This window comes from Chanodichthys erythropterus, chromosome 21, assembly GCF_024489055.1.
Source record: "Chanodichthys erythropterus isolate Z2021 chromosome 21, ASM2448905v1, whole genome shotgun sequence".
Lineage (NCBI taxonomy): Eukaryota > Metazoa > Chordata > Actinopteri > Cypriniformes > Xenocyprididae > Chanodichthys > Chanodichthys erythropterus.
Window position 1 is genome coordinate 22,289,073 of NC_090241.1, and position 27,889 is coordinate 22,316,961.

General features: G+C 36.5%; 1 protein-coding gene across 12 annotated transcripts in view; it reads right to left on the reverse strand.

Moving 5' to 3' along the window:
* The window catches only part of mast2 (microtubule associated serine/threonine kinase 2), a 160,264-nt gene that overhangs the window by 55,009 nt on the left and 77,366 nt on the right, over positions 1-27,889 (reverse strand). For 8 of the 12 annotated variants that reach the window (XM_067374156.1, XM_067374158.1, XM_067374155.1 and 5 more), the window contains one exon: positions 17,944-17,975. In XM_067374156.1, coding sequence (XP_067230257.1) covers positions 17,944-17,975 — 32 coding nt within the window. Of the gene's footprint in view, positions 1-1,191; positions 3,574-10,282; positions 10,451-14,038; positions 14,566-17,943; positions 17,976-27,889 lie in introns of those variants that run through there. The other 4 variants (XM_067374169.1, XM_067374161.1, XM_067374167.1 and 1 more) reach the window with 4 other exon arrangements.

Below are 27,889 nucleotides of genomic sequence, written 5' to 3' on the forward strand. Positions count from 1 at the left end.
TGCTATAGTGGCAAGTGAAGCAGGCCTGTTGACATTATAACTGAAATCCACCCAAAATAACTGAAATAAAATCATGAGCATATGAATGCACTACTGTTCAAAAGTTTGGTTTTAGAAAGATTTTTTTTTTTATTTTACTTTATTTTAAGTGTCTTGTTTACCAAGGCGATTACTGCTGTCAGTGTCACATGATTTTTCAGAAATCATTCTAATACTGATTTGGGCCTCAAGAAACATTTCTAATCAAACTTGGAAACAGTTGTGCTGCTTACATTTATTTGAAACGGAAATCTTTTGTAACACTATAATTATCTTTACTGTCACTTTTGATCAATGCATCCTTGCTGAATAAATGTATGTATGGCAAAGTATGGTAGTGTACATAGCAAGCCTATATGATTTTTTAAAAATTTATTCTCTGCTATACAAAATTCTGATTGCTTAGAAAGTAACAGCACACCTCTCTCATCTATAAGATACAAGATTCAAAGTCTCATTCATACTTTTATACATCATTCACACCATGACTATAGCACACTGTGCACTGCTCCATGAATCAGACATTTAGCATCATTGTAAGAATGACACTACCTTACAGAGATAGACGAAGAGCAGAAACGAGCAGATCACTCTACAACTGTCTCAGCTCTGTTGCTATGCAAGCACTGTGCCCTCCCCTCATCTGTCTCTCTGGGCTACAGAAAGACAGGAAGAACACAAGCAGGGAAGGATGAAAAGCAATTAGAGATAATCTCTATCCAACTCATGAGCACATCTGTGTGCAAGTTCACTCCAACATGGAAGGTCAGAGAAGAACTGCCTGGTCTCAAGCATAGTATTATGAAGGACTAACCATGCTCACCTGCCTGTTTGCGTGCATGTCTGGCCACGTCATTATTTGCTCCCCTGGCAGAAGAGCAGTCATTACTTTTACACGCATTGACCAAGAGGAAAGAACACAGGAACATAGAACAATATGCATGTAGAGCGGCTGAAATGAATGTGACCACCGGAATACAGCATAACAACAGTGAGAAAAATCACAGAGCACACAAACATAAGCAAAACCTCAAGACTGCCTGCAGCATGCCTTCAATTACAGCTCATATGACTAAAAACAAGTTACCTGACTATCATGAGAAGAACAAACAGAAAGAACAGAGATAAAGAAATGAAAATGGAGAGCTGTACCTCTTGGATCGGCGCAGCATGCTTCTCTCCGGCAGAGAGAAATTGGAGAGAACGGTCCAGAAGGAGTCAGACATGATATCGGTGCACTAACATGGCTGTCATCCAGAAATCAAATGTGATAAAATGCCAGAGAAGGAAGAACAGCTGGCTAAATGAAACAGGCTTTCTCTCTGATAGCAAGCACTAGATGATGTTCCTACAGCTGCTGCTGCCAGCAACCTGTGACACAACTACAGCTATCGTGAGACGGTGTCATGTGCTTTTTTCTCTCTTCTCTCTCCTCAACACCCTCCCCTACTCTCTCTCTTTCTCTCTCTCTCTAACTCAAATACACAGCACCACATGTATAAAGATGCAGTCAACTCTAAATCCAACCTCCAGAAGTGTCAGAGAGACTGTTAATAAAACTAGAAATTTTGTGAGAAATAGTGAAACATTTTAATGCTAGATGATCTGTCAACCAGAAATGGCTGGATCTGACAAGAGTTCAATACACGTCCCTAGAGAAAGTGACAGAATGACAGGGGATTAAAGTGCAGGCACGCACGCACGCACACACACACACACACACACACACACACACACACACACACACACACACACACACACACACACACACACACACACACACACACACACACATACATATATACATATATATATAAACGATGCTGTTTGTAATCATATGTGTTTTGCAGCAGACTACATGCAGGCAGGCATGGGAGCACTGTGTCACCTTGAGCTAACCGACACCATGGGCTCAATCGCTTCAGACACACATCAAAGAACAAACAGCTAGGGGGAGAAAACACCTCCAACCAATACCACGCACATCCATACACAATAAACAAACACAAGCAGTAGACAGAGAAAATGCCCACATATATACAATGTAAGCACTAGGGAAGCAAGGATTTTTTTCAAAAAATAAAAATTGAATGGGAAAATGACAGTGTGCAAAAAAAAAAAAAAAAAACTACAAAAATTTCACTAAAATAATAAGAGTACAACAGTGACACCAAAGGATTAGGGTTCAGAACAAGGCAGCACCTATTATGCCTCATTTGAGCTCATTGCTTTTCACCGACTAAAAATGCAGGTAATGAGAAGAGGGTAATGATAAACATAGGCAAAAAGGAAAGTGAGAAGTTTTTACACGTTTCCAATGCACTCTGATTGGCTGAATGGAAGAAAACATATTATATTGGACATATAATATTGGGAACAACAGCAACTCAGAAAGTGGTGGACCATGTAAAAATCACAGAGCGGGGTCAGTGCATGCTGAGGGGCACAGTGCACAAAAGCTGCCAATTTTCTGCAGAGTCAATAGCTACAGACCTCCAAACTTCACGTGGCCTTCAGATTAGCTCAAGAACAGTGGGTTGAGAGCTTAATGGAATGGGTTTCCATGGCAAAGCAGCTGCATCCAAGCCTTACATCACCAAGTGCAATGCAAAGCGTCAGATGCAGTGGTGTAAAGCCGCCACTGGACTCTATAACATTGAAGCCGGTTCCCTGATTACCGCTAAATCGCCATCACCATCACATTCGATACATCGCCCAGCCCTACTTGACTGACTACATTGTGCCAAGTGTAAAGTTTGGTGGAGAGGGATTATGGTGTGGGGTTGTTTTCAGGTGTTGGGCTTGGCCCCTTAGTTACAGTGAAAGGAACTCTTAATGCTTCACAATACCAAGACATTTTGGACAATTTCATGCTCCCAACTTTGTGGGAACAATTAACTGCGCACCAGTGAACAAATCAAGGTCCATAGCGAGTTTGGTGTGGAGGAACTTGACTGGCCTGCACCGAGTCCTGATCTCAGCCCAATAGAACACCTTTGGGATGAATTAGAGTGAAAACTGTGAGCCAGGCCTTCTCGTCCAACAGTGCCTGACCTCACAAATGCGCTTCAAGAAGAATGGTCAAAAATTCCCATTAACACATTCCTAAACCTTGTGGAAAGTCTTCCCAGAATAGTTGAAGCTGTTATAGCTGCAAAGAGTGGGCCAACTCCATATTAAACCCTACGGATTATGAATGGGATGTCATTTAAGCTCATGTGCATGTAAAGGCAAGCTCCAATATTAAATATTTATACGGTTCAAATTGGATGAACCAATGAAACAAATAAATGAATGTTATCTAGTTTAGTTATACTATCTAACAAATCTAAGCCTATGCAGAGCAAATAAATTAATAAATAAATAAAGTTATTTTTAGATTTACTGGTCAGGGTGTCCCACGTCTGTGGCCTGAAATGTGAAAATGTCTAAATAAAAAATAAAATAACAATAATCTGAACAATAAACAAACAAACAAACAATGGTGGCTAATACTAATATAGCACTAATATGTAGTTCATCCATAATACATTTTTAGAACTTCATCATAGTTCTGGTGTATATTTATGGTTGATCAGTAGATGACAATGAGGATATTTTTCAAACTGATCAGAGTCAGTCCATCGTAACTGAATCGGGGTTAATTTAATTTGCTGATCTTCAGCAGCTAGCTAGAGTATCACAAGAGAGAAAGAAAGTGTAGATATAACAAAAAGGGAGCTTTCATTCACATAAAAAAGTGGAATAACGAAAACTGAATGTGATGTGTAGTGAGAGTAAAGACCGAGAGATGGAGAAAAGGAATAAGAAACAGTCTTTGGAACAGTTCCCTGCCTCTCTCTTGGATGTCCTGTTGAGCTGAGCTCTGAAAGGTTTAAGACTTGATTTCCTGCAGCTTCACTGTTGGTCTAAACCTGTGGGGAACTGTAAAAAATAGCCTTTCTACTCATAAGATAACATCTATTAGAAATGGTGTCTGGTGTCTGGTCAAGCCAATACGCATGGGAAATGAGGCTTTACAGGAAAGAAAAATGATTTTGAACATTTTCTATTATTGTGATCATGATCAATACCTCTATTGGACAGGGCAATGGAAGGAAAGAAAATAGTTGTGTATGAAAAAAGCAGACTGTGGTGATTTCCTTTAGCTATACTGAATGTGAATGGAAGGTCAGAGTTTCCACGCTGCTCCTGATGATCACTGTGCCAATAACCTAAAATGAGTCCTTACAATGCAACAAAAAACATGCGCACATTGTGTTCCTACATTGTTAACGCAGATATTCTTAACCCAAAGGTTGTAGACAACACTAGACTGAGAGCAGACTGTACTCAGCAATTTGTGTCATCAAACAAGAGATCAGTGAGGATCAAAGTGAACACACACACACACACACACACACACACACACACACACACACACACACACACACACACACACACACACACACACACACAGTCAAATGGGACAGAACATGGAGTTCTGACATTCCAGAGCAACTCATTAGTGCAGAATCACTCTCATTCTCCTCCATGGACATACACACAAATACACACACTTGAGTTAATGAGCAGGGCTTAAACAAACCATATCAAAGCTTACTGGCAAGCATATTTGTTCAAAATTATCTGCACAATAAGGCTGAGTGATAATGCTACAGTTCAAATGTTTGGGGTCAATAAGTTTTTTTTTGTGTTGTTCTTTTTTTTTAAAGGACTGTAAGTAAAGGCTTAACATTGTTACAGCAAAATTCTATTTTAAATAAAGTTCTTTTGAACTTTCTATTCATCAAAGAATCTTGAAAATAATGCATAAGGGTTTCCACAAAAATATTAAGCAGTGTTGCCATTTTCAACATTGATAATAATTAGAGAGTTTTGTGAACACAATTTCTGAAGGATCACGTGACACTAGCTATGCTTCCATCCAAAGCTGCAAATTTAACTTGTGTGGAAAATTGGAATATTGCATAAAATATAAGGCAGCACTTCCATCCCATCCCACAAAATCATCACCTCCTGGTAAATTGGTGCAAAATATCTGTAATAAAAGTGGAAGTTGCTGCAATCTGGGAAACCACTGTGGCTCTTTTTTCCTACATCACCAATGACTTGCGTCTCCGAGAACGAAATGCAATAAACACTGTCAATTTATCTTGCGTTCGGGATGCCTGGTATTTGAGAATGCAATCATATGAGACACATCTGGAAGGGAATTAAACCAAATCATTCTGATGAAAGACTTTGGCTCAGGCATTAATGATCAAACCAACATTTGAGATGCTGTGCGATGAAATTGGTCAGCTGGTTAGTCCAGTTATCCAATCACATCCACTGTTGAGGCGAAATCATGAGTTTTTTTGTTGCGCAATGAGGGATTTTTATTCTGTAAATGTGCATAAAGTACAGTGGAAACACATGTCTTCTTGTAGGATAAAACATTGCCATCCAGTGTTTTTTTAATGCGATATCCTAAAATGCGCATAAAAACGTGGATGGAAAAATAAACTCTGAATACTAGAGTATTGGATCACAGTGTTTTAGTGCCATGTTAAAATAAAACAAGTCTAAGATTTTGAGAATAAAGTTATAATATTACAAGAATAAAGTCATAAATTAGGGGAATATTGTGTAGTAAAAGAAGTATTTTAAAGACAAAATACACAATAGGAATAGCAATAAATATCAATGCAAGAAATGCATGGAGGATTCAGTTACAGTAAATCATATTGTATTCTCATAAAAGGCATATCATGATCCTCAAAATGTTATGACTTTTTTCTTGTAATGTTGAAACTTTATTATTACTGTAGCCTAATAGATTAAAATCTAGTTAATAGATTAAAATCTAGTTAAAAATAAATGAATAAATGTTGTCCACTGGTTTCCTCATTAAATGAACACAAGGAAGCTTAATGCCCAAATTAAAAGGACACTGAAATCACTGCAATGTTGCTTAATTATATATATCATCAACAAGATCATTGTGACTACATCAAGAATATTCAATATATGTGACCTGATCCAGCAAAATGAGTCACAGTGACCCAAATTTCAAAATTGAGATTTTGGTATCAATGGAAAGATGACACAATAAGCTTTAAAATGATATCCTAGTCAAAGTCATACCTTGAATGGTTTTAAATATATACCCATTTTAATTATGGTCGTCTGCTCTCTTTTTTTCCAATTGAAAACCTGAGAAAATCGCTTTTAAAGTTTTTTGCCCGTTTTTTGTTGATATCTTTCAAAATCCATTGCATTTAAAGGGATAAACTATTTATTTTACAGCTTAATTTGACCAAAGACATTAATATATATATATATATATAATATATATATATATATATATATATATATATATATATATATAAATATATATAATATATATATATATATATATATATATATATATATATATATAAATATATATAAATGCTATTAAACCAGGCTGAAGCTCAAATTATTTTAAAGTATTTATTTGAATTAACCCTTTAAGACCTGAAGGCTTTTTTAGAGGTTTTTTTTTTCTTTTCTTTTTTTTTTTTTGTGCGACACACACAAAAGTAAAGACTCATAACTCCAAAACTGTAGCAAGGAGAGTCAAAAAGTAGGTATCATTTGATAGAAAACCTTTTATATTTTAAGAAAATATAAATTACATTACATTTGGACATTTTCTTGCTGAGAAACAGCTGATAAAAGACAAAAAAATATATATAATTTTTTTAAAAATATTTTTTCTTTTTTATTTGACATGGAATGACTCAGGAACACAATAAGATCGCTAAAATTCTTTATTGGTGATGCTCTCCTATATGTGAGCTGCATCTGGTTCAAATTTCGTGGTGATATTATAAAGAATAGTTTGAAAAATTGTTGTTCATTTTTTCCGCAGCCAGGTGGCGCCAACGGGCGGTAAACTCCGGTTTAGAGGTGCTTCTCAGCATTCGTTAGGAGTTTTTCAAAATGGTTAGATGCATTAAAAAGATGAGATTCTAAGCTTTAAAATGATATCTATTTTGTATGGAAGCCAGTTTCCGCCACTAAAAAAAAAAAAAAAACGCCACTAAAAAAAAAAAAAAAAAAAAAAAAAATTAATTGCGACTTTTTATCTCAGAATTGCGAGTTATAAAGTCAGAATTCTGAGATATAAAGTCGCAATTGCGTGATAAAAAGTCAGAATTCTGAGATATAAAGTCGCAATTGCGTGATAAAAAGTCAGAATTCTGAGATATAAAGTCGCAATTGCGTGATAAAAAGTCAGAATTCTGAGATATAAAGTCGCAATTGCGAGTTATAAAGTCAGAATTCTGAGATATAAAGTCGCAATTGCGAGTTATAAAGTCAGAATTCTGAGATAAAAAGTCGCAATTGCGAGTTATAAAGTCAGAATTCTGAGATATAAAGTCGCAATTGCGTGATAAAAAGTCAGAATTCTGAGATATAAAGTCGCAATTGCGAGTTATAAAGTCAGAATTCTGAGATATAAAGTCGCAATTGCGAGTTATAAAGTCAGAATTCTGAGATATAAAGTCGCAATTGCGAGTTATAAAGTCAGAATTCTGAGATATAAAGTCGCAATTGCGAGTTATAAAGTCAGAATTCTGAGATAAAAAGTCGCAATTGCGAGTTATAAAGTCAGAATTCTGAGATATAAAGTCGCAATTGCGTGATAAAAAGTCAGAATTCTGACTTTTTTTCTCGCAATTAACTGATGGTCAGTGTCTGTCTATAACAGTGCATCCAACGATAGACGTGCTGCAGTGAAGTCTGAAGCTGTTGGATGTATTAAAATGTTCCACTTCAGCTTTGTCTGATTTATTGCGCCTCCGCCACAGCTGATTCTTCTTCTTCTTATGATTATTATGATATTGTTATTATCGTGTAAAATTCATTAGTGTATCCATTCTGTTAAAAACAACTTTTATTGTCCAAATACCTCGACTGTAATTTGCAGAATTGCATGATTCTATTTCTACCCTTGAGTTGCAAAGTTAATGAAACATGATAGGTATTGGTTGTTTTAGTATTAAGCCCACTAGATGGCAGTAAAAGCTGTTTTTTCTCCTTGAAACACTGTGTACAAGGTTACCGTGGAAACATTCTATATGCATATTCCTGCGTAATGCATATGTCCGGAGACTAATCTATATGTGTCTCCTCCAGTAAATTCAATATTTCTTTATTGGTAAATCGGCGCTAAAAATAATCCTTTATGATGTCCTCTATTTAATGTATAATAATAACAAAGCAGTAATCCTGATGGTCAGTCGCAATGAAAGGAAACGCAAGCAAAGTAAGAACTGTGAGAAATAACGTTTCACAGTAGTGAGAAAAAGTCAGAATTCTGAGATATAAAGTCGCAATTGCGAGAAATAAAGTCAGAATTCTGACTTTATATCACGCAATTGCGACTTTATATCTCAGAATTCTGACTTTATAACTCGCAATTGCGACTTTATATCTCAGAATTCTGACTTTATATCACGCAATTGCGACTTTATATCTCAGAATTCTGACTTTATAACTCGCAATTGCGACTTTATATCTCAGAATTCTGACTTTATATCACGCAATTGCGACTTTATATCTCAGAATTCTGACTTTATAACTCGCAGTTGCGACTTTTTATCTCAGAATTCTGACTTTATATCACGCAATTGCGACTTTTTATCTCAGAATTCTGACTTTATATCACGCAATTGCGACTTTATATCTCAGAATTCTGACTTTATAACTCGCAATTGCGACTTTTTATCTCAGAATTCTGACTTTATAACTCGCAATTGCGACTTTTTATCTCAGAATTCTGACTTTATAACTCGCAATTCTGAGATAAAAAGTCGCAATTAATCTTTTTTTTTTTTAGTGGCTTTTTTTTTTTTTTTTTTGTGGCGGAAACGGGCTTCCATAATTTTGTGTTATTCCACGTTGGAAAACGAACATGGATGGGCCCGGGAACATTGGATACACACTGCATCCCGGAGAGATGAGAGACATGTTTTTAGCCAAGTATGTTAAATCATTTCGTGAGTAATATCTTGTGATCAACGCAATATATTATATTGATTTCAGATTCATTTTAATCTTGAGAATCTGCTTTAAATATTGATGTGCCATTTTTATGATCTGTGCATTTTTCATGAAGTTATGAGCACGTGAAATACATACTTGTATTCAGTTAGCGGCTGTGCTATTTTTGTTGCAAACGCATATTACTCAGACTCATTAGAGGGTGAAAACAACGCAACAGAAGCATGTTGGAGGTTTGATATGAAAGTTTAAAGTCTTTGGTTTTGTATGCAAAAAGAATTTTTGTGCTACCTATATGGATTCCATTTTTATTGGCTTTTAAAGAGAGACACGCAAATGGGAGTTTTATTTTATAAGGCGCGCTAGTCTGACAGGAGGATGGCTGGACCGATCGCGTGCCTGTCAGTCGAAACGGGGCTTCCCATTGTTAAAAATCAGCGTTTAGGTCAGTGTGTTCACATTTCTAAGCTTTTTGATTGGTTCTATACAACGTGTAACACCATATTTGTTTCAGGGGATACCGGGAAGTGCTCATAAGTGACGAGAGGAGTTGAGAAGTTCATTTCCAGCGAATTTAGTAAGACCATGTCAAATTTAATAGCCATTTAAATACCTTTACTCAATTATCTGGACTACGAAACTTTGGGAGAGTATTTTTGAAAGTCTGTTCTTTGAAATTAGCTTAAAAAAATCGATTTTTTCATTGTTTTTCCACATAATCGGCCCATATCTTAAAATAGAACGTTGCGACTTCCGACTCATTTCGCCAGATCGGGTCACATATCGTCCAGCCATACTGCACAGTATACAAAAGTATCCTCCACAAATCATTCTCAACAAGTAAAAATCCATCCATACAAACACAAGGTAGCAAAAACTGGCCCTGACAGAAAAATCAGGCTACAGTTATTAATAAGTAAGTAGTCAGTTCAGCAAAATGCTTTTATGCTTTAATCAAAAGTGACAAAGCATATTTATAACATGAACAATCCCACTTCAGCAACCTGGGGTTAAGTGCATTGCTCAAGGGCACAGTGCTGCAGGCACAGGTACATGCAAGTCTTCCTGCCTTGAGCATTTAGCCACTAAACCACACCATACCATTAGAGAACCAGATTAGACGAAATAGGAACCACACAATGCCTATTTATCCAGCATGCTGCTGTAAAGGAGGTTGGATCAGGAGCAAGTGCAAGGGCACTCTTACCTCCAGAAGAAGGGGTTGGTGCTGGGAGCAAGGACAGGGGCAGACGCAGGCCCCTCGGGTCCGCCTGGGGACGGGAGGAAGAGAGCAGAGGAGGAGGTGGTAGGGGAGAGGAGATGCTGCAGGAGGCTGCTGTTGCCATGACAACGGTACTGAGCAGTTGGCCAGATTCTTTTACGTGAATACGGCAAAAGAGGAAAGCAAGGAGTAATGTGAATGGTTAAAAAAAAAAGGAAAGCTCTGCGTGTTTGTCCTTGTGAGTCTGTGAAGGGCATGGAAAGACAGGATGTCCTATGGCAGTTTATAAACATGACCAAGGCAAAGGCTTATTATCACACTGTCACAGTTTCTGCCTCAGTGTGTGTCCACACTTCAACCCCACAGCATGAATTGAACACTTCCTGCCTCCCAGTTCCAGTAAGACATGTCTACAAGCTCCAAGTAAACACATGGTAAAACAAGATCCTGTTTTGAGTTGCCCTGGTATTCCTGAGAGATGCTGCTGACAGGCTGTTTCAGCAGTTCAGCACACGCACACTGGGCACACTGAAGTGAAAGCTGGTTGGCTCTAGGATAGGTTGACAGTTCTGTCAGGTTCTACTACCTCCCTTCACTTTAGGCAACATTCAAGCTGAGTTGTCAAGCATTCCAGAATCCATTCTCCTACATTCATTTTTGCTACATCAAAACTTCTAATATTTGTTTGTTTGTTTAAGATGAGGAATACATGGTTCTTGTTTTTCATTAATTTCATCAGAAAAAAAACACTGCACCCAATGACATTTAATCTAGGGCAGCAACAACACAAAGGATGTGTTCTTCCTTTTGAAAAGGCCAGACAGAGCACAACTCAATGGAAAAGACTGCAGGTACTTGAGATTAACAAGGAAAGAGAATGGGAACAGGACTGGGACATGACCCAGGCTGGGCTTGAACCTCGGTCCCCATGAGCACAACAGAACACAACTAGCTATTTGTATGGTTCATTTAAAACTTCTTATTTGCTAAATAGGCTTATTCATACCAAGAGTGGCATTACGGGGGAAAAAGGAATAAAAAACCAAAAAACAAAATAGGAATTGCTTCATATCTGAATGAAAGCTATAATAACCCATTGCAACCCTTATAACCAATACGTATGTTGCCAGTCTCCTAGAATGAAACTGTGGAAGTAAAAAAGTATGATAAAGTGATATAGGATTAATCAAATATGAAAGAAGCTAATAATACAGGAATAATATAGCTGTAAAATAAATATTCAAATTTATTAGCAATTCCTTTTTATTAAAATTAACACATCACTTCCTTTTGCTGATATAGCATTTTATGTTTCTTGTATTCAAAGATCAATAAAATAAATAGTATTTCCAGACACAGAAATGGCTTCTATATTGTTTTCTGTGAAAAAAAAAAAAAAATCGGTAATACTTTATTTTAAGGTTCAATTCTCACTTATAACTAGCTGCTTATTAGCTTACATATTACTAGTATATTACTAGAAGTCAATCTGGAATTGTAAGTGTATGGGCCATCTCACTTTTTTTAATCAACATGCTAGGCTAAAACTTGGTTTTCATTCAACAGGAAGCTGCTTCAGCAAGCCAAGACACAAATGATCGTCCACCAGCACGATCAGAGCTAGTGCTAGTGCCAGTTCGGAGTTGGTTCAACTGACGAGCCTTAGGAACCGGTTTGCCTTTCCACGGGCTAGAGAGCCAGCACAGAGCCAAATCTTACGTCAACTGTATACGTCTCATATTTCACAGCAAAGCTAGTGCTGCAGCGTCAAACACAAACACACCAGGCTTGGTTTGAGATGCCTCGACTTCCCGCAGAGCGATCGGCGTATGATATCAAAGCACCGTGAGAACGATCCAAAAGTACAAGGAGTCGCATGCTTTATAAACGCTCCCGTGGACCCGTGGCACTTCGATGTCACCCACCGAATCAGCCCAAATCAACCTACATCGGCATTCAAACACGGCTCGGCGTAATTTGTACATAGACGGAGATTATTGAGTTGCTAGCTCGATTAGCTGCTATTACAATGGCGGTCTCAAGTTTCTTGTTGGTCACGGTAACCCCGCCCCCAGCCCCTGACGGAAGCGGTTCTTACTTCTAGCCCAGAAATGTTTTGGTGCTACTTACGAACCACTTTTGCTGGTTTGGAGCTGCATGGTGCTTTAGGTGTCGAAAGACAAAGAACTGATTTGAAACTAGGCTCTGGCTCCGAACCAGCACTCAAACTGCTTTGGTGGAAAAGGGGTATGAGTGGAGTAAAGGGGGGCAAGAGAAGCTGACCGGGCAAAAGCTGGCATTTAACATGACTGAATAATGCACAACCGCACACATACTCTGCTGAGGGAAGACTTCTCTTTACTTGTATTTCCCTGAGTCTTTCTGGCATTGCTGTAGGGTTGTGTTTTTGAGGCTGTAAACTGAGCTACACACTGTGGCTGTCAATCAACGATGCGAGAGTTAGAAATTCAGCCACCACTCTGAGCATGAGGGGAAAGCAGGTATCAGGTTCCCAGACAGACTGTGAAAGAGTAAGAGGAAACCTGGTGCTTAACTGCCAAGGAGTCCGAGTCTGCGGTCTGTTTGTGTAAAGCTAATGCTGTGGTCATGTTTAGAAACCTCAACGAATGGAGTTCATGCATTGCAAAAATGAGTGACAGTCAGCTGGACTCAAGTAAAAGTTTGAAAACAAGGAAAGAATATCGGCCAGATTTACTAAACAGAGCAAATTAGTGTGAGAGAGCAATTCCCTACGCATGATCTACAGTTGACATGGAAATTAGAGAACACAGACGCAGATCATTTCCATAATGACCAATAGCAGCGCAAATTAGGTGTCTGGTTTAAGAGATGCTTTTTTTTTTGGATGATAAATAATGGTGCAAATACAAGTTAATTGACTAGTACAAACCTTAGTAAATCACTTTGCATGATTCATTTAAAGACTCTATCCCATAAATTTTGTATCTGAAAGGGAAGCTCCTACAAATGCACGCATTAAGGTCAGCCGCAAAAATAACTGCGCCCACACCTTTTCAGCGCTAATTTTTCACTGCGTGTCTTAAGTAAATCCTTACAGCAATTTTTTTTTTTTTTTTTTAATTCCAAAAGAGGACTTGCATTGGCGCAAGCTGTTAGTAAATCTGGCCCTAAAAGTTCTGTAAACAAAAACAAGCAAAATTTGTTGACTCATAATAGGGCTGCACAATTACTCACAACTTTTTTTTATTTATTTATTTTTTTTTTATTATATATGTGAGCAGCTCATGATCCAGTGTTCTCATTGTCTCAGAGCAGCTCTGTTTGAGGTAAGTGACACTCAACATGAACTCATCTCTGCATCTGCTGTGGAGCACTTATAAACAAAAGAAAAGCTTTAAGGTATCCCAAACTAAAAGCTTGATGGCTTAATGTTTGAAGATAAAGAAATTACAGTCATAAATATCAGTATTGTAATTTTACATATATACTGTAAAATTATTTTTCTTAAATACTCTATATGTTAAAACAGTAAACTTTATATATTAAAACCGTAATTTTCTTATTTTTGTATAATTGAGTAAAAACTACAGCATAAAATAAGCATTATTATCATTATTTATAGTCATTCTGATATAAAAATCACAAAATGTTTTGCCAATAGCCAATTTTTATCAGAAAAAAAAAAAAAAATTCACATTGGCTTTTTTCCCCCTCAAATCGTGTAGCCCAATCATACTTATGATCTAAATAAACTCTTACTGTAAGTGCAGGTTAGGGGCTCCAAGTCTTTCCTTTCTTTTCTTCATGTTCATGAGTATAACAGATGGATAAAAAATGCCTTTTACTCAGAGGTGCAACTGGGAAGACTCCAGCAACAGGTTTACCACGGTTGCAAAAGCACTACATGGTGTAGTGTAAAAGTCTGTTCGCAAACTACCAACTCTGATTGTGAAAGTTTCAGCGATTCCAGCCATACTTCTTTTATCTTCATCACAAACATCAGCTGTCAAATCACAATGTGCCTTCAAGTCTCAGCTTGCTCACGGCCAGAGCGAGTATCCAATTCTGTGTGAACGGAGGTCATGACCGTATTTGTTGTTAAACGACAGTCCTCTAAAAGTTGTGTCCGGGAGCGCTGTGTCTTTCTCAGCACTGTGAAGTACCATAATACCAGTCTGAAGAGAGAATGTAAAGAGCGTAAGGATCCAAATTCTAAACAAATTAGAAGAAGCTTCACTCTCCTCTGAGCTCTGCTTCTAGTGTGTGTATAGGTTGGCAAGACAGTCAGAGACACACAAACACACTGAGTAATGAGTGAGAGGGCATTCTCATGATATCACAAGACCCTGGGGGAGGTGCAGCTGTTGCCCCTACCTCACACCGGTCCATCTCTGTACACACACATACACACAGTTCTGAGAAGCGAGAGAACATCAGCGTCCTATCAACTGTTCCCAGACGAATGCGTTTGGCTAAATGTAGCCTAAAGAAGACAATAGGCAGGATCAAAGAGCAGAGAAGCACCAACACAAGCTTTAAGCCTGACTGGTTCAACTGACACACCGCTACAGGAAAGCCAATTACACTGACACATGATCTACAGCTCTGCAAAGGGATAAATCATTTAAACATGAAACTTTGGTTATGATTTACACTAATTTCTCTACAAATCTGTATGACTTTCTATACTCTGTGGAACACAAAAGGAGATATTTGCACATTATCTGCGTCATTCTTTTTCATACAATGAAAATGAGGCTCCAAAAATGACAAAGTATCATAAAAGTAGGGATGCACTGATCTAAAACCAGTAAGTCAATTTATATATTAAACTCTACCATATTTTGACTAAATAAATTAAAAATAAAACATTTAAATATTAAAATCACAAAAACATAAATCAATTGTTTTGAATGTTAAAGTGAATTTATACATCAAAACATTATAATGTACTGTAATACAGTAAAATAATGCAAGTTTTGATTGAGATGAGGGTGGGTAAATGATGAGAGAATTTCCATTTCCCTTTTACAGGGTTCCCACACCAGAAAGTGAAAAGGTGAGATGGAAAGGAAGGAGATACAAGACAGTGAGACAAGAAAGTACCAAAACCCTAAATGAATGAGGGCTAAAATGAGATTTCCCTGACAAACTGTGTGGTTGAATAGAAGGCTTGATTTGATTAAGTCCTGTAATCCCATGGCGGGTGGAACAAACTCAGTGAACCCTCACAATAGCCAGCATTCTGCCTGCTCCTGCCAGTCACTTTGAGCTATACAAAGACGAGAAAAACAAAACCCTTAGCCTGTGTGCATAAGAAAGAACATGCACAACCTTGGCAGCACTCAATATTACACCAAAAATATAACACCGAAATATTGTCTGCCCACCCCTAATCTCATGATGCTGATATTGCGCCTTTGTATGATTGGCTGTAAAGAGCACATTCTTTACTGAGAGTGGGTTAAAAATAAATAGAAAAGAAGATATAGATAGGTGTGCTAGAAAAGAAACCGAAATGCTCAGCTGTTGGAAGAGGCCTGCAGTAATCTGCCTGTCACTGCCCTACCGGTCACCTACGACCCCCATGACCCTGTCCATGTGCAGTAAACAGTGTTGACACTGTGATCTAGTAAGAATGCTAACCCAGCTAATACAGCTGTGTCTGAACTGCCTTATCAGGTAATATTCACATGTAGGAAGGCATCATGCAAGTCTGAAATAAATGACTGCATTATTTCTTGACTACTAAGATTCCTCTATCTGGTCAATTTTTAAAGGCAGCACTGATATATCCTTTAATAGATATATATATATATATATATTATATATATATTTATACAACAGTTCTGTCTGTCTCGAAACTGATTGGCTGATAGCTGATAGATATTCTATTGATAACAGCACTCCTACCTTTTCACCGTTTGTATCACTCCGGTTGAAGTGACTGTCATGGCAGCCGAGCAAATCCACCATCATTTCTGCAAATACTACTTGTTGTATCACGATCGTGTCAATAATATTCTTAGGCTTTTCTTCCTTTGGGGGAGCATCCCAGCCAGAGACTACAATAGTTTACTATGAATTAAATGGATATCAAAGTAAATACAATTTATTGTGTAACCAAAATACCAATAATGCCCAGAAGAAGAAAAAACAGAGTGTGACTTTTACTTATAAACAATCCCAAAATACACCGGGACTCTTATTTTGAAATGTCTACACTATTGCGGGCTGATTCTTCAGATGAGAGAGATATGATTTCCTTCAACCGTCTCTAAAACATATTATATAAAGGCCACATTTAATTCATAAAACTCAAGTTCATTAGCAATCACTTGGCATAAATGTGCGCTTTTCATTGATTGGGAATCACTTTGAAGCAGTCTGAAGCACTGTTGTGCGAGCCTGTAGAATGCGCAACAGCGCCGCCTTTGTGAAATATCCACCGCGTATCTGCAGTGCAAGTTGAAATGTCAGCGGGAGTAAACATTTCTCTCGCACAACCGCACACAGAACCAGCACAGGTACGAAACACATAGGGCGAGGGGAGATTTTTCACTAGTTAAATCAATCACGGATGGTTTCATTAACTCAGGCGGATAAATAAAATAAAAAAGTATAAGAGGATAAAAATAAAAGCAAAAATGTGTGCCCAAATATACTTTGGCGGCCGTTACTATAACTGGGCGGCCCGCCCAAGTAAAGTCTATGTGTGGGAAGCACTGCAGCTATGATGAATAGAACATTCAAAAGAACAGCATTTATTTGACAAAGAATCTTTTATACACTGCAAAAAAAATTTTTTTCTTACTTATCGAGTTTTTGACTTTTTTTCTAGTGTTTTAAGGAAAAACTCACTTAATTTTGACTTATTTTTTTCTGAAAACAAGACAATAATTTTTACTTGTCTAGAAAATGCTTCTTGATTTAAGAATTTTTAAATATGTGGACTGGAAACAAGACAAAAAATCTAAGTAAGAAAAGCATTTTTTGCAGTGTAACAAACGTCTTTACTGTCACTTTTTATCAATTTAATACATCTTTGCTAAATAAAAATTTCTTTAGAGAAAAATAAATAAATAAATACTTTCTGACCCCAAACTTTTTAACGATAGTGTATAATGTTATATAAGCTTTCTATTTCAGATAAATGCTGTTCTTTTGAACTTTCTATTCATCAAGGAATCCTGAAAACAAATTTGCAAATCTGCTTTTTGCTTTGTCATTATAGTTTATGGAGTGTAGATGTGATGCTAATACCCACTAATGCTAATACCCACTACTGATCTCACAATATCAGCAGTGTTTTATTGAATTGGACATACCTCATATTTAATAGTAAGATGCAGATCTGTGAATTTATCAGAAGCAAAACTATGTACACACAATGTACAACAACAAAGAAATCTACATGAGTCTTCCCTGTACTTTCTCCACCATATTCCTTAAGTATTATGGAACAGATTTATGTAACTCACAGTACGTACTAAAGTACAATTAAAATAGATGACCAGAACTACAGTACACACCTCTTTGCTGAATGGGCATAACATTCTCTTTACTAAAAAAAAAAAAAAATTCCCAAGGTCTGATTATTTACAATAGACCAAAGATTTCTCTATCCTCATACAGAAAAAAAGAATAAATTCTCAAGTACTCACAAACTGCCTCTTCTGGGAAGACTCAGCTCCTTCTGAAATGAAGAAAGAGAAGAACACAATATTAACTGTAAAATCAAATTAATGTGTCTGTGTCACAAAAAACTTGTGAACTTGAGCACAAGATATCATGGAAGCCTAAATTGGATGCAGACACTAAATCATCCACCAGGTGGCAAAATTCAACAACCACAATTCAACTTGGGTCACAATAAAAGAGACATTTTTACATAGTTCAACTCTTAACAGCAGGCTTTTTCAGGTAGTGTAGTTATTAGGTAGTGTTAGATTCAACATATGATTCAAATAATGATTGAGTGGAATAGTGGCTTGCATCCAGCACCATGAGTCTTTTTTCTCCCATATTGAAGGTAAAAAAAAACACACCACTAGATGGCAAAAGCGAGCCAATATTAGGCGCAGCCAGATTTACCTTAGAGCAGTGGTTCCCAACCATGTTCCTGGAGGCCCTCCAACACTGCACATTTTCCATGTCTCCTTTGTCTGACGCACCCATTTCTGGTCTTGGAGTCTGTGCTAATGAGCTGATGACCTGATTCAGGTGTGCTTGATCAAGGAGACATGCAAAATGTGCAGAGTTGGGGGGCCTCCAGGAATATAGTTGGGAACCACTGCCTCAGAGCAGTGTATGCCTACTGATAGCTGGACTGAGAAAAGACAACTGATATCAGGCCCAGAGGACCCACGGGACAGAGAGGACAGACACAGAATAAGGCCATTCCATCTGTCGTCATCCATAGTGAATCATAGTGAATATCCAGTGCACACACACACACACACACACACACACACACACACACACACACACACACACACACGTAAATCAAAATAAATGAATGCCGTTTATATGCACAAACCTGATTAGAAATATTTTTGAATAAACTGAAATTTCAATTTATTTGTATAGCGCTTTTCACAATAAGCATTGCTCCAGAGGAATTCTCTCAGATTTTCAACAAAGCCCCTAAAATGTCATTTTCAAAACCTCATTTAATGTGTGGAGGGTTAAATCTTTCTATCAAAAATCTGAACATTAGCGCTCTTGACAGATAAATAGCTAACAAAAACAATGGCTTTTAGATAAGTCATTACATTCAATTATGGGATGTGTTTACAGAGCCCAAAATCCATTAAAAGTGTGGGTGTATGGGCAGAGGCCTCGTGCGTACTGATCCTTACTGATTCAACTCATCCAGTTACACAAAACAAGTGTTTGGTAGTGAGCACTTTCTGGTGACACCATGTTTACTTTAATCTGGCATAGCTGTCACTTTCAAAAACAGCAGTCTTTAAATCACAAGTATATTGTAAATGTGTCTAATGCAAATACAATTATAGCATTTCATAATAGGTGCAAAATGATTGCTAATCATCACCCAGAAAAAAAGAAGAAAAAAAAAAACTGATGAATAAAACATAGCTGTGGGTGATATACCAGTTGAATCCATAAACTGGCAGAAATTTGGCAATTTCGAAGTACACTGTAAGGAAAAAAAAAAAAGAAAAAGAAAAAACCCATAGAAAAATGGATAAAGTCCTGGCAGAATTACCAGTACCTTTTTGGTTAAGTTTACAGCCATTTCCTTCAACCCTAAAACACGAACCAATGCAATGAATAATTTAAAAATGTGTTACACCAGTAAAAATCAATACAGAAAATTCCTTCGAAATGATCATGTTCCATTGGGCTGTATTTTACAGACTTAGTGTAGATTCTGTTGTACTATTGTGGTTATGTGCATGTGTAATATAATTATTTAACAAATAATAGCATATTAACAATAATATGCATAATTATCTATTATATTTATTCCCCAAATACAAATCCTTGAAATCAAATATTTTATGTAAAATCATTATGGGAAAAAAAAAATCATAAAGTTTATATATTGCGATACATATTATCATCTCAAATGTGATAGCTATGATTTCAATTGCGGCTGTCAATGAACTGTTAAAGACATGTTTGTTCAGAGAACGAGAATGATTTTTGTTTCAGTCCAATGTCTGCCTGAGAGCAGAACTCATTTCAAGTGCAATGAAAAAGAAAAAAACCTTCCGCCTCCTACTGAAACCAGCTCTTATTACTGCAGGGATATTTGACAGAAGTGAAGAAAGAACATATTAGACAGGACAAATTCAATAGTGTACTGACCAGGGTATGTAAAATTATGAGGAGAGAGAGAGAGAGAGAGAGAGAGAGAGAGAGAGTGAGTGAGCTTTAACAGTATTCAAAGTGCGTCTATAAGACATCTGTCTCCCCACATCGGTGGAGGACTGAGCCAGGGAACCTTCACGTCCTGCTGACCCATCTGCAGAATATTAACACAGCAACTTCTCAAAGTGCAGCCTTAGCAAAACATGAGCCTACTTTTTAATTAGCAACTCCACCGATACCAGCCTCATATGCCTGGAGGCTTCATATATGGCAGCTTTTCCTGCTTTTCACGTCAACTTGAAATCATTTTCCCTCTGTGCTGTCAGAAAAAGTGCATCTCTCCCTCTCTCTTGACCTCTGTAGCCTTTCCTCTCTCTCTCTGTAACAAGCCTGAAGTGCTCATCAGTGCATTCCAAATGCTCTGACCAAACTCAGGTATGGATGCATCAGCCTTCAAGCACTGTAGATGGACTAAACCTTGTTAGCTTGTGTGTAAGATGAAGCGAGTATCTACACTCATTGCCAAATCTGATTAGTTGTGGAGCAAACCAGTGCTGCCTTATATCTGGATGGTATGTGTGATAGTGTTCCGGAGAACTGTGACAGGAGCGAGAGCGTGCCATAGAAATGTTCATGCCTATTATTTACAGCTCTGCACTGAACGCAGAGAAAAAAAAAAAGACAAAGTCAGACTAAGACTGTGGACAACAGTGTACATCCTAAGTTTTGTTTGTCTCTACACTGTAAGCGAGCAGTTTGCAATCATGTGACAAAAATAGATCACTCTGCTTATAATCACCGAAGTTGTCCTTGGATGCCTTTCAAATGCCCTGTTGCCATTTCTGTACTGTATTTCTACTCCAGCCACCTTTCCCTGTCCATCTATAATACATTTATTTTTATTTTTAGGGTTGTTCATTTAACACATTAATTTAATTAATTAGTTAGTAGATTTAATGCATTTATCACACCTGCCCCGACCTGCGAAGTTCATCTTACATTTCATACAGTTGATTGGTGATGAACATGAAGCAGGGCAACAACTCACTGCGTGATGTAGCCTATAGAATGTAGTTCGAATGATCCTAAAATTCAAGATACCAGGGCAAATATATCCCTGTATGATTTTTTTGTATCATATTTAATTTATCATATAATTAAGCAAGTGTTGTATACATGTCGAGAAGACGCTGTTTTCTGCTCAGCAAAAGCAAATTCTCTTTTGTAAACACTCCCAAAGGATGAGGATGTGAAGAGTCAGTGGTTAAAATTATCACAGAGATACAACAGGAGAATAACACTTTCAAGATTGCTTCTCAAATCTCTGTGAGGTCTAAGTGGGATTCACAAAACGCCATTAAAGATAGGACAATAGCCAATTTATTTGGAGCAACTTGCTCCTCAGAAACACAGCCGATTAATTATTAATGTATATATCTTCTACTGGGTGTTCAAAATACATAGTTTTGTGTTTTATATTGTGCTAGATCTCCGGATAACTCACTGTCTTACTGAAATACTTATGCAAATCAGCTGTGGCCCACCATTAACTAAAATTGTGTCCATTAATGCAGATTGTCTGTCATTCATACTACTCCAATTAAAGATAAAGGATGGCTCAAGATTTGTTTAACAAACTTTAATGTTACATCAGTCATTCACATTAATGCTTGGCTAACATTAGCACTATTATTAATACAGTTAATGGTACAGTTTCCACATGTGTACCACAATAAATTAGAAATATACACATCAGTTTGTTGGACATACACTTGTTAATGCTGATGTAGAGGAATTACAGTAGCAACATCTCAAAATATATGTCAAATTGAGTAGTGTGTCACTGAGAAACGTCCTGCTCAATTCGTTCTTGTGATGGAGGTTCAGGCTCAATAACTAGTTCTTCCAATGTTTCATCATCGGACTCATGCTCAGATTGATATGATAAAACCGATGCCATCGTTACAGTCTTTACAGTTTTTACTCCCGAGCTGAATCAGCTATGGTAATGGGTGTTTGTTCCTGCACACGGTGTAAGCGGTAGACCAGTCACAACATACTGGGCCATCTGGCCAATCAGAGCAGAGCAGGCTCGCGGAAAGGGTGGATTTAGAGAGACTGATTCATCCGATGAGTCGATTGAGAATCACTGAAAAATGTGGTGATGTACAATGTATATTATGAGAAAATGAAAGCGTTTTTGACCTTTGATGCATGTAAACCTGTTACAGGAGAGAAATATATAAAATGTTATGTTATATAACATTTATACATTTTTATACAACAATGTTATATAAAAAAAATAGAAACCTTTAAAATAGCATAATAGGGGCACTTTAATATTGTGTTATATTTTAGACTAAATATTGTGTGTTTTTGCTCAATTTTACCAACAAAAACATTACCTGTAAAACCAGAGCAGAACAGTTGTGCGTCTCTGAGCAACACAGAGTAGTGTTTCATTTCTGAATGAATCCGTGTTTGGAGTGAATCAATCGGGTGAACCAATAATTTATAAAGAGGTTTACTTTACTCCTCAATGAATCAGCTGTTTGAACGAATCGAATGAATGAACTAACAAATGAACAAACTAACTTTTAGAATGTCATTTAGACATTTAACGTTTAGTTTCTTATTTAGAATATCACTTCATTAAGAAAAATAATTTCATATTTTGGGGATAGTTTGCCCAAAAGTAAAAATTCTATTTATTTACATTTACTTACCCTCATGTCATTTCAAACCTGTATGACTTTATTTCTTTTGTGAAACATAAATGAAGATCTTTTGAAGAATGTTGTTAAATATATCTAAATATATCTAAATTCTAAATACCAATTCAAATGCATCTTTTGAAAAAAAATCATGGCTGTTGTAACCTAAAAGTTTATGTGTAATAAATGCTATGTTGAATCAAATAAAAAAATATTTCTTTCTAAAGCTACTTTTTGTGATGCCTATTTGATGATTTTCTCATTTAACACAATAATGACTTTAAATTATCTTTTGGGGGTAATTTCTCAGCCAAATTTGATGCGTGATTAATTTGCGATTAATTAGATTTAGTAATCAGCATATCATGTAATTAATTTGATTAAAAAGTGTAATTGCTTGCCATTCCTAATTATTTTATATACTTTTATTGTTTGATTGTTATAAATTGTATTATATACACTACCGCTCAAAAGTTTGGGATTGGTATGATTTTTAATGTTTTTAAAATAAGTTTTGTCTGCTCACCAAGGCTTAATTTATTTAATTAAAAATACAGTAAAAACAGTAATATTGTGAAAAATTATTACAATTTAAAATAACTGTTTTCTATTTGTATTTTACATAAAAGTAATTTATTCTCGTGTTGGCAAAGCTGAATTTTCAGCATCATTACTCCAGTCTTCAGTGTCACATGATACTTCAGAAATCATTCTAATATGATGATTAGTTCCTCAAGAAATATTTGTTATTATTATCAATGTTGAAAACAGTTTTTTTTCAGGATTCCTTGATGAATAGAAAGTTGAAAAGAACAGCATTTATCTAAAATACAAAGCTTCTGTATCATTATACACTACCGTTCAAAAGTCTGGGGTCAGTACGAATTTGTATTTTTATTTTTTTGAAAAGAAATTAAAAAATTAATACCTTTATTCAGCAAGGATGCATTACATCAATCAAAAGTGACAGAAAAGACATTTATAATGTTACAAAAGATTAGATTTCAGATAAACACTGTTCTTTTGAACTTTCTATTCATCAAATAATCCTGAAAAAAAATATTGTACACAAATATTTTGTACAATTGTACACATTAAATGTTTCTTGAGCAGCAAATTGACATATTAGAATGATTTCTGAAGGATCATGTGACACTGAAGACTGTATTAACGATGCTGAAAATTCAGCTTTGCTAAACACAAGAATAAATTACATTTTAAAATATTTTCAAATAGAAAACAGTCATTTCAAATTGTAATAATATTTCACAATATTACTGTTTTTACTGTATTTTTAATTGAGTAAATGCACCCTTGGTGAGCAGACGAAACTTCTTTTAAAAACAAACTCTTTTAAAAGTCCCAAACTTTTGAGCCATAGTGTATGAATTACACTTTTAATAACTTTGAACTGTGATATCAAAACCAGTTTGTGATGTTTCTGTAAAACTGTAATTCTAAAAGCAGAAAACTCAACAATTTTGGGGAAGTATTTCATTTTTTTTTTTTTTTTTTTTATGCAATCTGAAGCGAATGAACTCTGTTCTGGCAGACTGATTCCATTAAGGCATATGGAGGGTGGGGTCTGAGGGAGACCAGAGAGCAGTTGCTCTGCTACACAAAGCCACACACATACACACAACAGCTTCCTGGCCAAGGCTCTGTCATTGCCATGGGCTAAAAGGCTAGGCAATGAAATTAGCCAGAGTGACAGTTTGGAGCAGGCCCCCTGCTCTCCCACAAAAGCAATCTACCCAATGGAGCCCATTAATATTTCTTAAGTCCGTCCAGCATGACAGGAAGCCGTAGTGCAGGGAAATGTAATCAGTGAGATAGGCCGAAAGCAGCACAACGCTGCTTAAATGGACTCCTGGAGACAGTTAAAGCCATCAGGAGCTGCAGCGAGATAAGCAACTCTGTGTTTACACTGTTATAAGAGCTTACCAGAGGTGGCGGATTTCAGGTTTTAGGGGTTAAACAGTGTGTCGCATCAAGATGCAGCGCAATTTTATTGTGACCTTGGGTAGAGTGGAACCTGACGGGATTCAGTTCCGAGCAACAGTTTTGTGTTTGACTGACAGCTCTAAATCTCTCCCTGATTAGTGCTGACTTGTGGTTTTGTGCCCTCCAGCATAGATTTCAAGCTAGCAGAGCTAATTACAAAAGCCTCTGAGCTCTTGAGGCTAAGCAGCCATACATTAAGACAAAACACACACTGAACATTCATTTAGCATCATTATGATTCATTACAGGGCAGAGTCAGGCTGCACTCAAATCAACCTGACCCAACAAGAGCATGGTACTCATAATGCAACATTGGGGAGCTAAAAACAAACCAGAGCTGCTGTGACTGCAGGTCAAAATGCAAATTGGTCCTTGTGATTCCAAAGACCAGCCAAGAACAACACCACCCTTCCCTCACATCTCTATACTTTATACATATATTAATATGTAAATGCTTTTAAAAGGACCAAAAATTTCAGAAATTCCTTTAATCAAAAAACCCATCTTATTTTTTGACTAATTACATAGTAGAATGAGCCCTCGATCTAATAAGCAAAATAAATGAAAATGAAGATGTAAATATATACATGCTTTGTTAATATATACTGTATATATGTCAGAGGAAAAAAAATAAATTGATCATAAATCAGTTCTTCTTCTTTACAAATATATACTACCATTCAAATGTTTTCAAAGTCTCTAATGAAATGCATTAAAAAGAGAAATATTGTGAAATATTTGATAAAACAATTTTTAGCAGCCATTACTATAGTTTTCAGTGTCACATGATCTTTCAGAAATCATTCAAATATGCTGATTTGTTGCTCAAGAAACATTTCTTATAACTATCAATTCTGAAAAAAGTTTGATATCCAAAAGTTTGAAAGCCACTTGATATTTTTGTGAAAACCGTTACATACATTTTTTTTTTTTCCCCAGGATTCTTTGAAGAATAGAAAGTTGAAAAGAATAGCATTTATTTGTAACAATAAAAATGCTGTTACGGTCACTTTTGAACAATTTAATGCATCAGTGTGAATAAAAGTATTAAATTCTTTAAAAAGAAATATTTTGAACAGTAGTAAATTAATAATAGTTTTCTTTACAATTAAAATGTGCAACAATAGCTGGAGATTATACAGCTGCAATTTAACTCTAAGTCACAAATTCATAAACACTTGAAACTGACAAACAGAGTGAGATGAGTTATGCTGCTCAAGTTTAATGCTTGGGGTTAGACGTTTGCTAAAATATACTTAGACTTTGTATAAAAGAGATAAATAATAGTAACAGTGATGTTTGCCTTGGTGAGCAATGCAGGGGGGAAAATGCAGCCACATGTGAGGTTCACACTGACACTTGAAGCATAAAGAATTGATGACAGCTGTCAAAGTGCTGCCCTGTCCCAAACCAAATACAGTGTCCAAAGGCTTCCAGGATGGAAACAGACAGCTCTGGTCAAAAAGTCAGAGCTCGCTGATTCTTTTGAGACCTCACCAGGGACATTGGACAGCCTCTGACAGTGACAGGCAGTGTGCGGGACAGCAGGATTGCTAGGACAGGCACTCATCTCAATCAAGCCAGCTTTTTTTCAACTTTGAGTGAATGGCTTGCATATTTCCTCAACAGAAGATTACAGATGCAGAAGGAAAATCCTGATGGGTACGAATGACATCCGGTTTTGAGCTCAGCATAACAAATGGTCTCTTAAAGATGGTTCACAGTTTCTTAAGCATTTAGGAAATATGACATTTGTGCTGTACATGAAACTGGTGCAATTTCAAGCAATCAGAAGATATTTCAAGTGTAATGCACTGTTGTGTGGAGCAGACCAAAAAGAATTCACTGTGGGCAGGACTAGCAATGAGCAGAAATGCCTCGTTGCTGTTTGCTTGTTCAAATGCTCAAATTAACAAGGAAGAGATAGCTTTTATTGTGTGTAGCTTTATAGAGTCACACCTGGTCAGGACACGGTGTGAAAGTACAATATACAAGCACGCTCCCACCACTGGACACGCTGACGCACTCTTGGCTGATTTCATTATGCAGGACTAATGAACTAATTACAGTGGACCCAGGGGAGGCCTTGCTCCCTGCCTGAGTTTCTGGGGAAAGGACAGAGCTATGAAGCTAAAGAAGCTCTGCAGAGAGTGAAATGCACCTAACAGCACACCAACTATAACCAAAAGCTTTGCATCTGACAAGATAGGCATTTAAGTTGAAATGTATGGCTGAGAACTTAATTGTTGAGTGCAAAATTCTTAGCTGCCAGTCACTGAAAGTAGGTATGTATTCTGATAATAAAAAAATATTAATTACAGGCCTACACCATCAATTCATTATTAATAAAAACGCAATGTTGATGCATTACATGCTGTATGCCATTTCTTTAATTTTATTTGCTAATATCTAAATAACATTTAACTTTAGGAATGTGATTTTCAATTGCATATTCAATTTGAATGCACAATGATTGCACATTTATTGGAATTGACTACTGACACTTTTTTTTTCGATAAAAATACTTTTTGCTATTCTATCTTAATGTGCAAAAAGTGTTATAAATAAGTTAGTTGTAAAGGCACCTAACCCTAATTTACAATTTTGAAAGTATCATGCTCACCAAGGCTGCATTTATTTCAAAAATACAGAAAAAGCAAAAATATTGTGAAATATTATTACTATTTATACTTATTTCTTTTTTTCTATATTCAAAAAATGTCATTTATTCCTGACAGTAAAGCTGAATTTTTAGTAGCCATTACTCCGCTCTTATATAAAGCCAATATTCATTTACATCAGTAAACCTACACTGTAATAAATTTAAGCAACCAGCTGGAGGAGTTTTTGGAGTTTTCTCAACTTGTTGTTGTATAACAAGTTCAATTTATATAACAAAAAAACAGAAAAAAAAATCTCCTGCAACTGGTTGCCTTACGTTTTTTCAACTTTTGATTTTTTACAGTATACATTTGTGTCCCATTGTGAACGCTTAGACACCTTAGACACCAACAAGTCCTCAATTGCTTCCTGACACTATATTTAAACAATA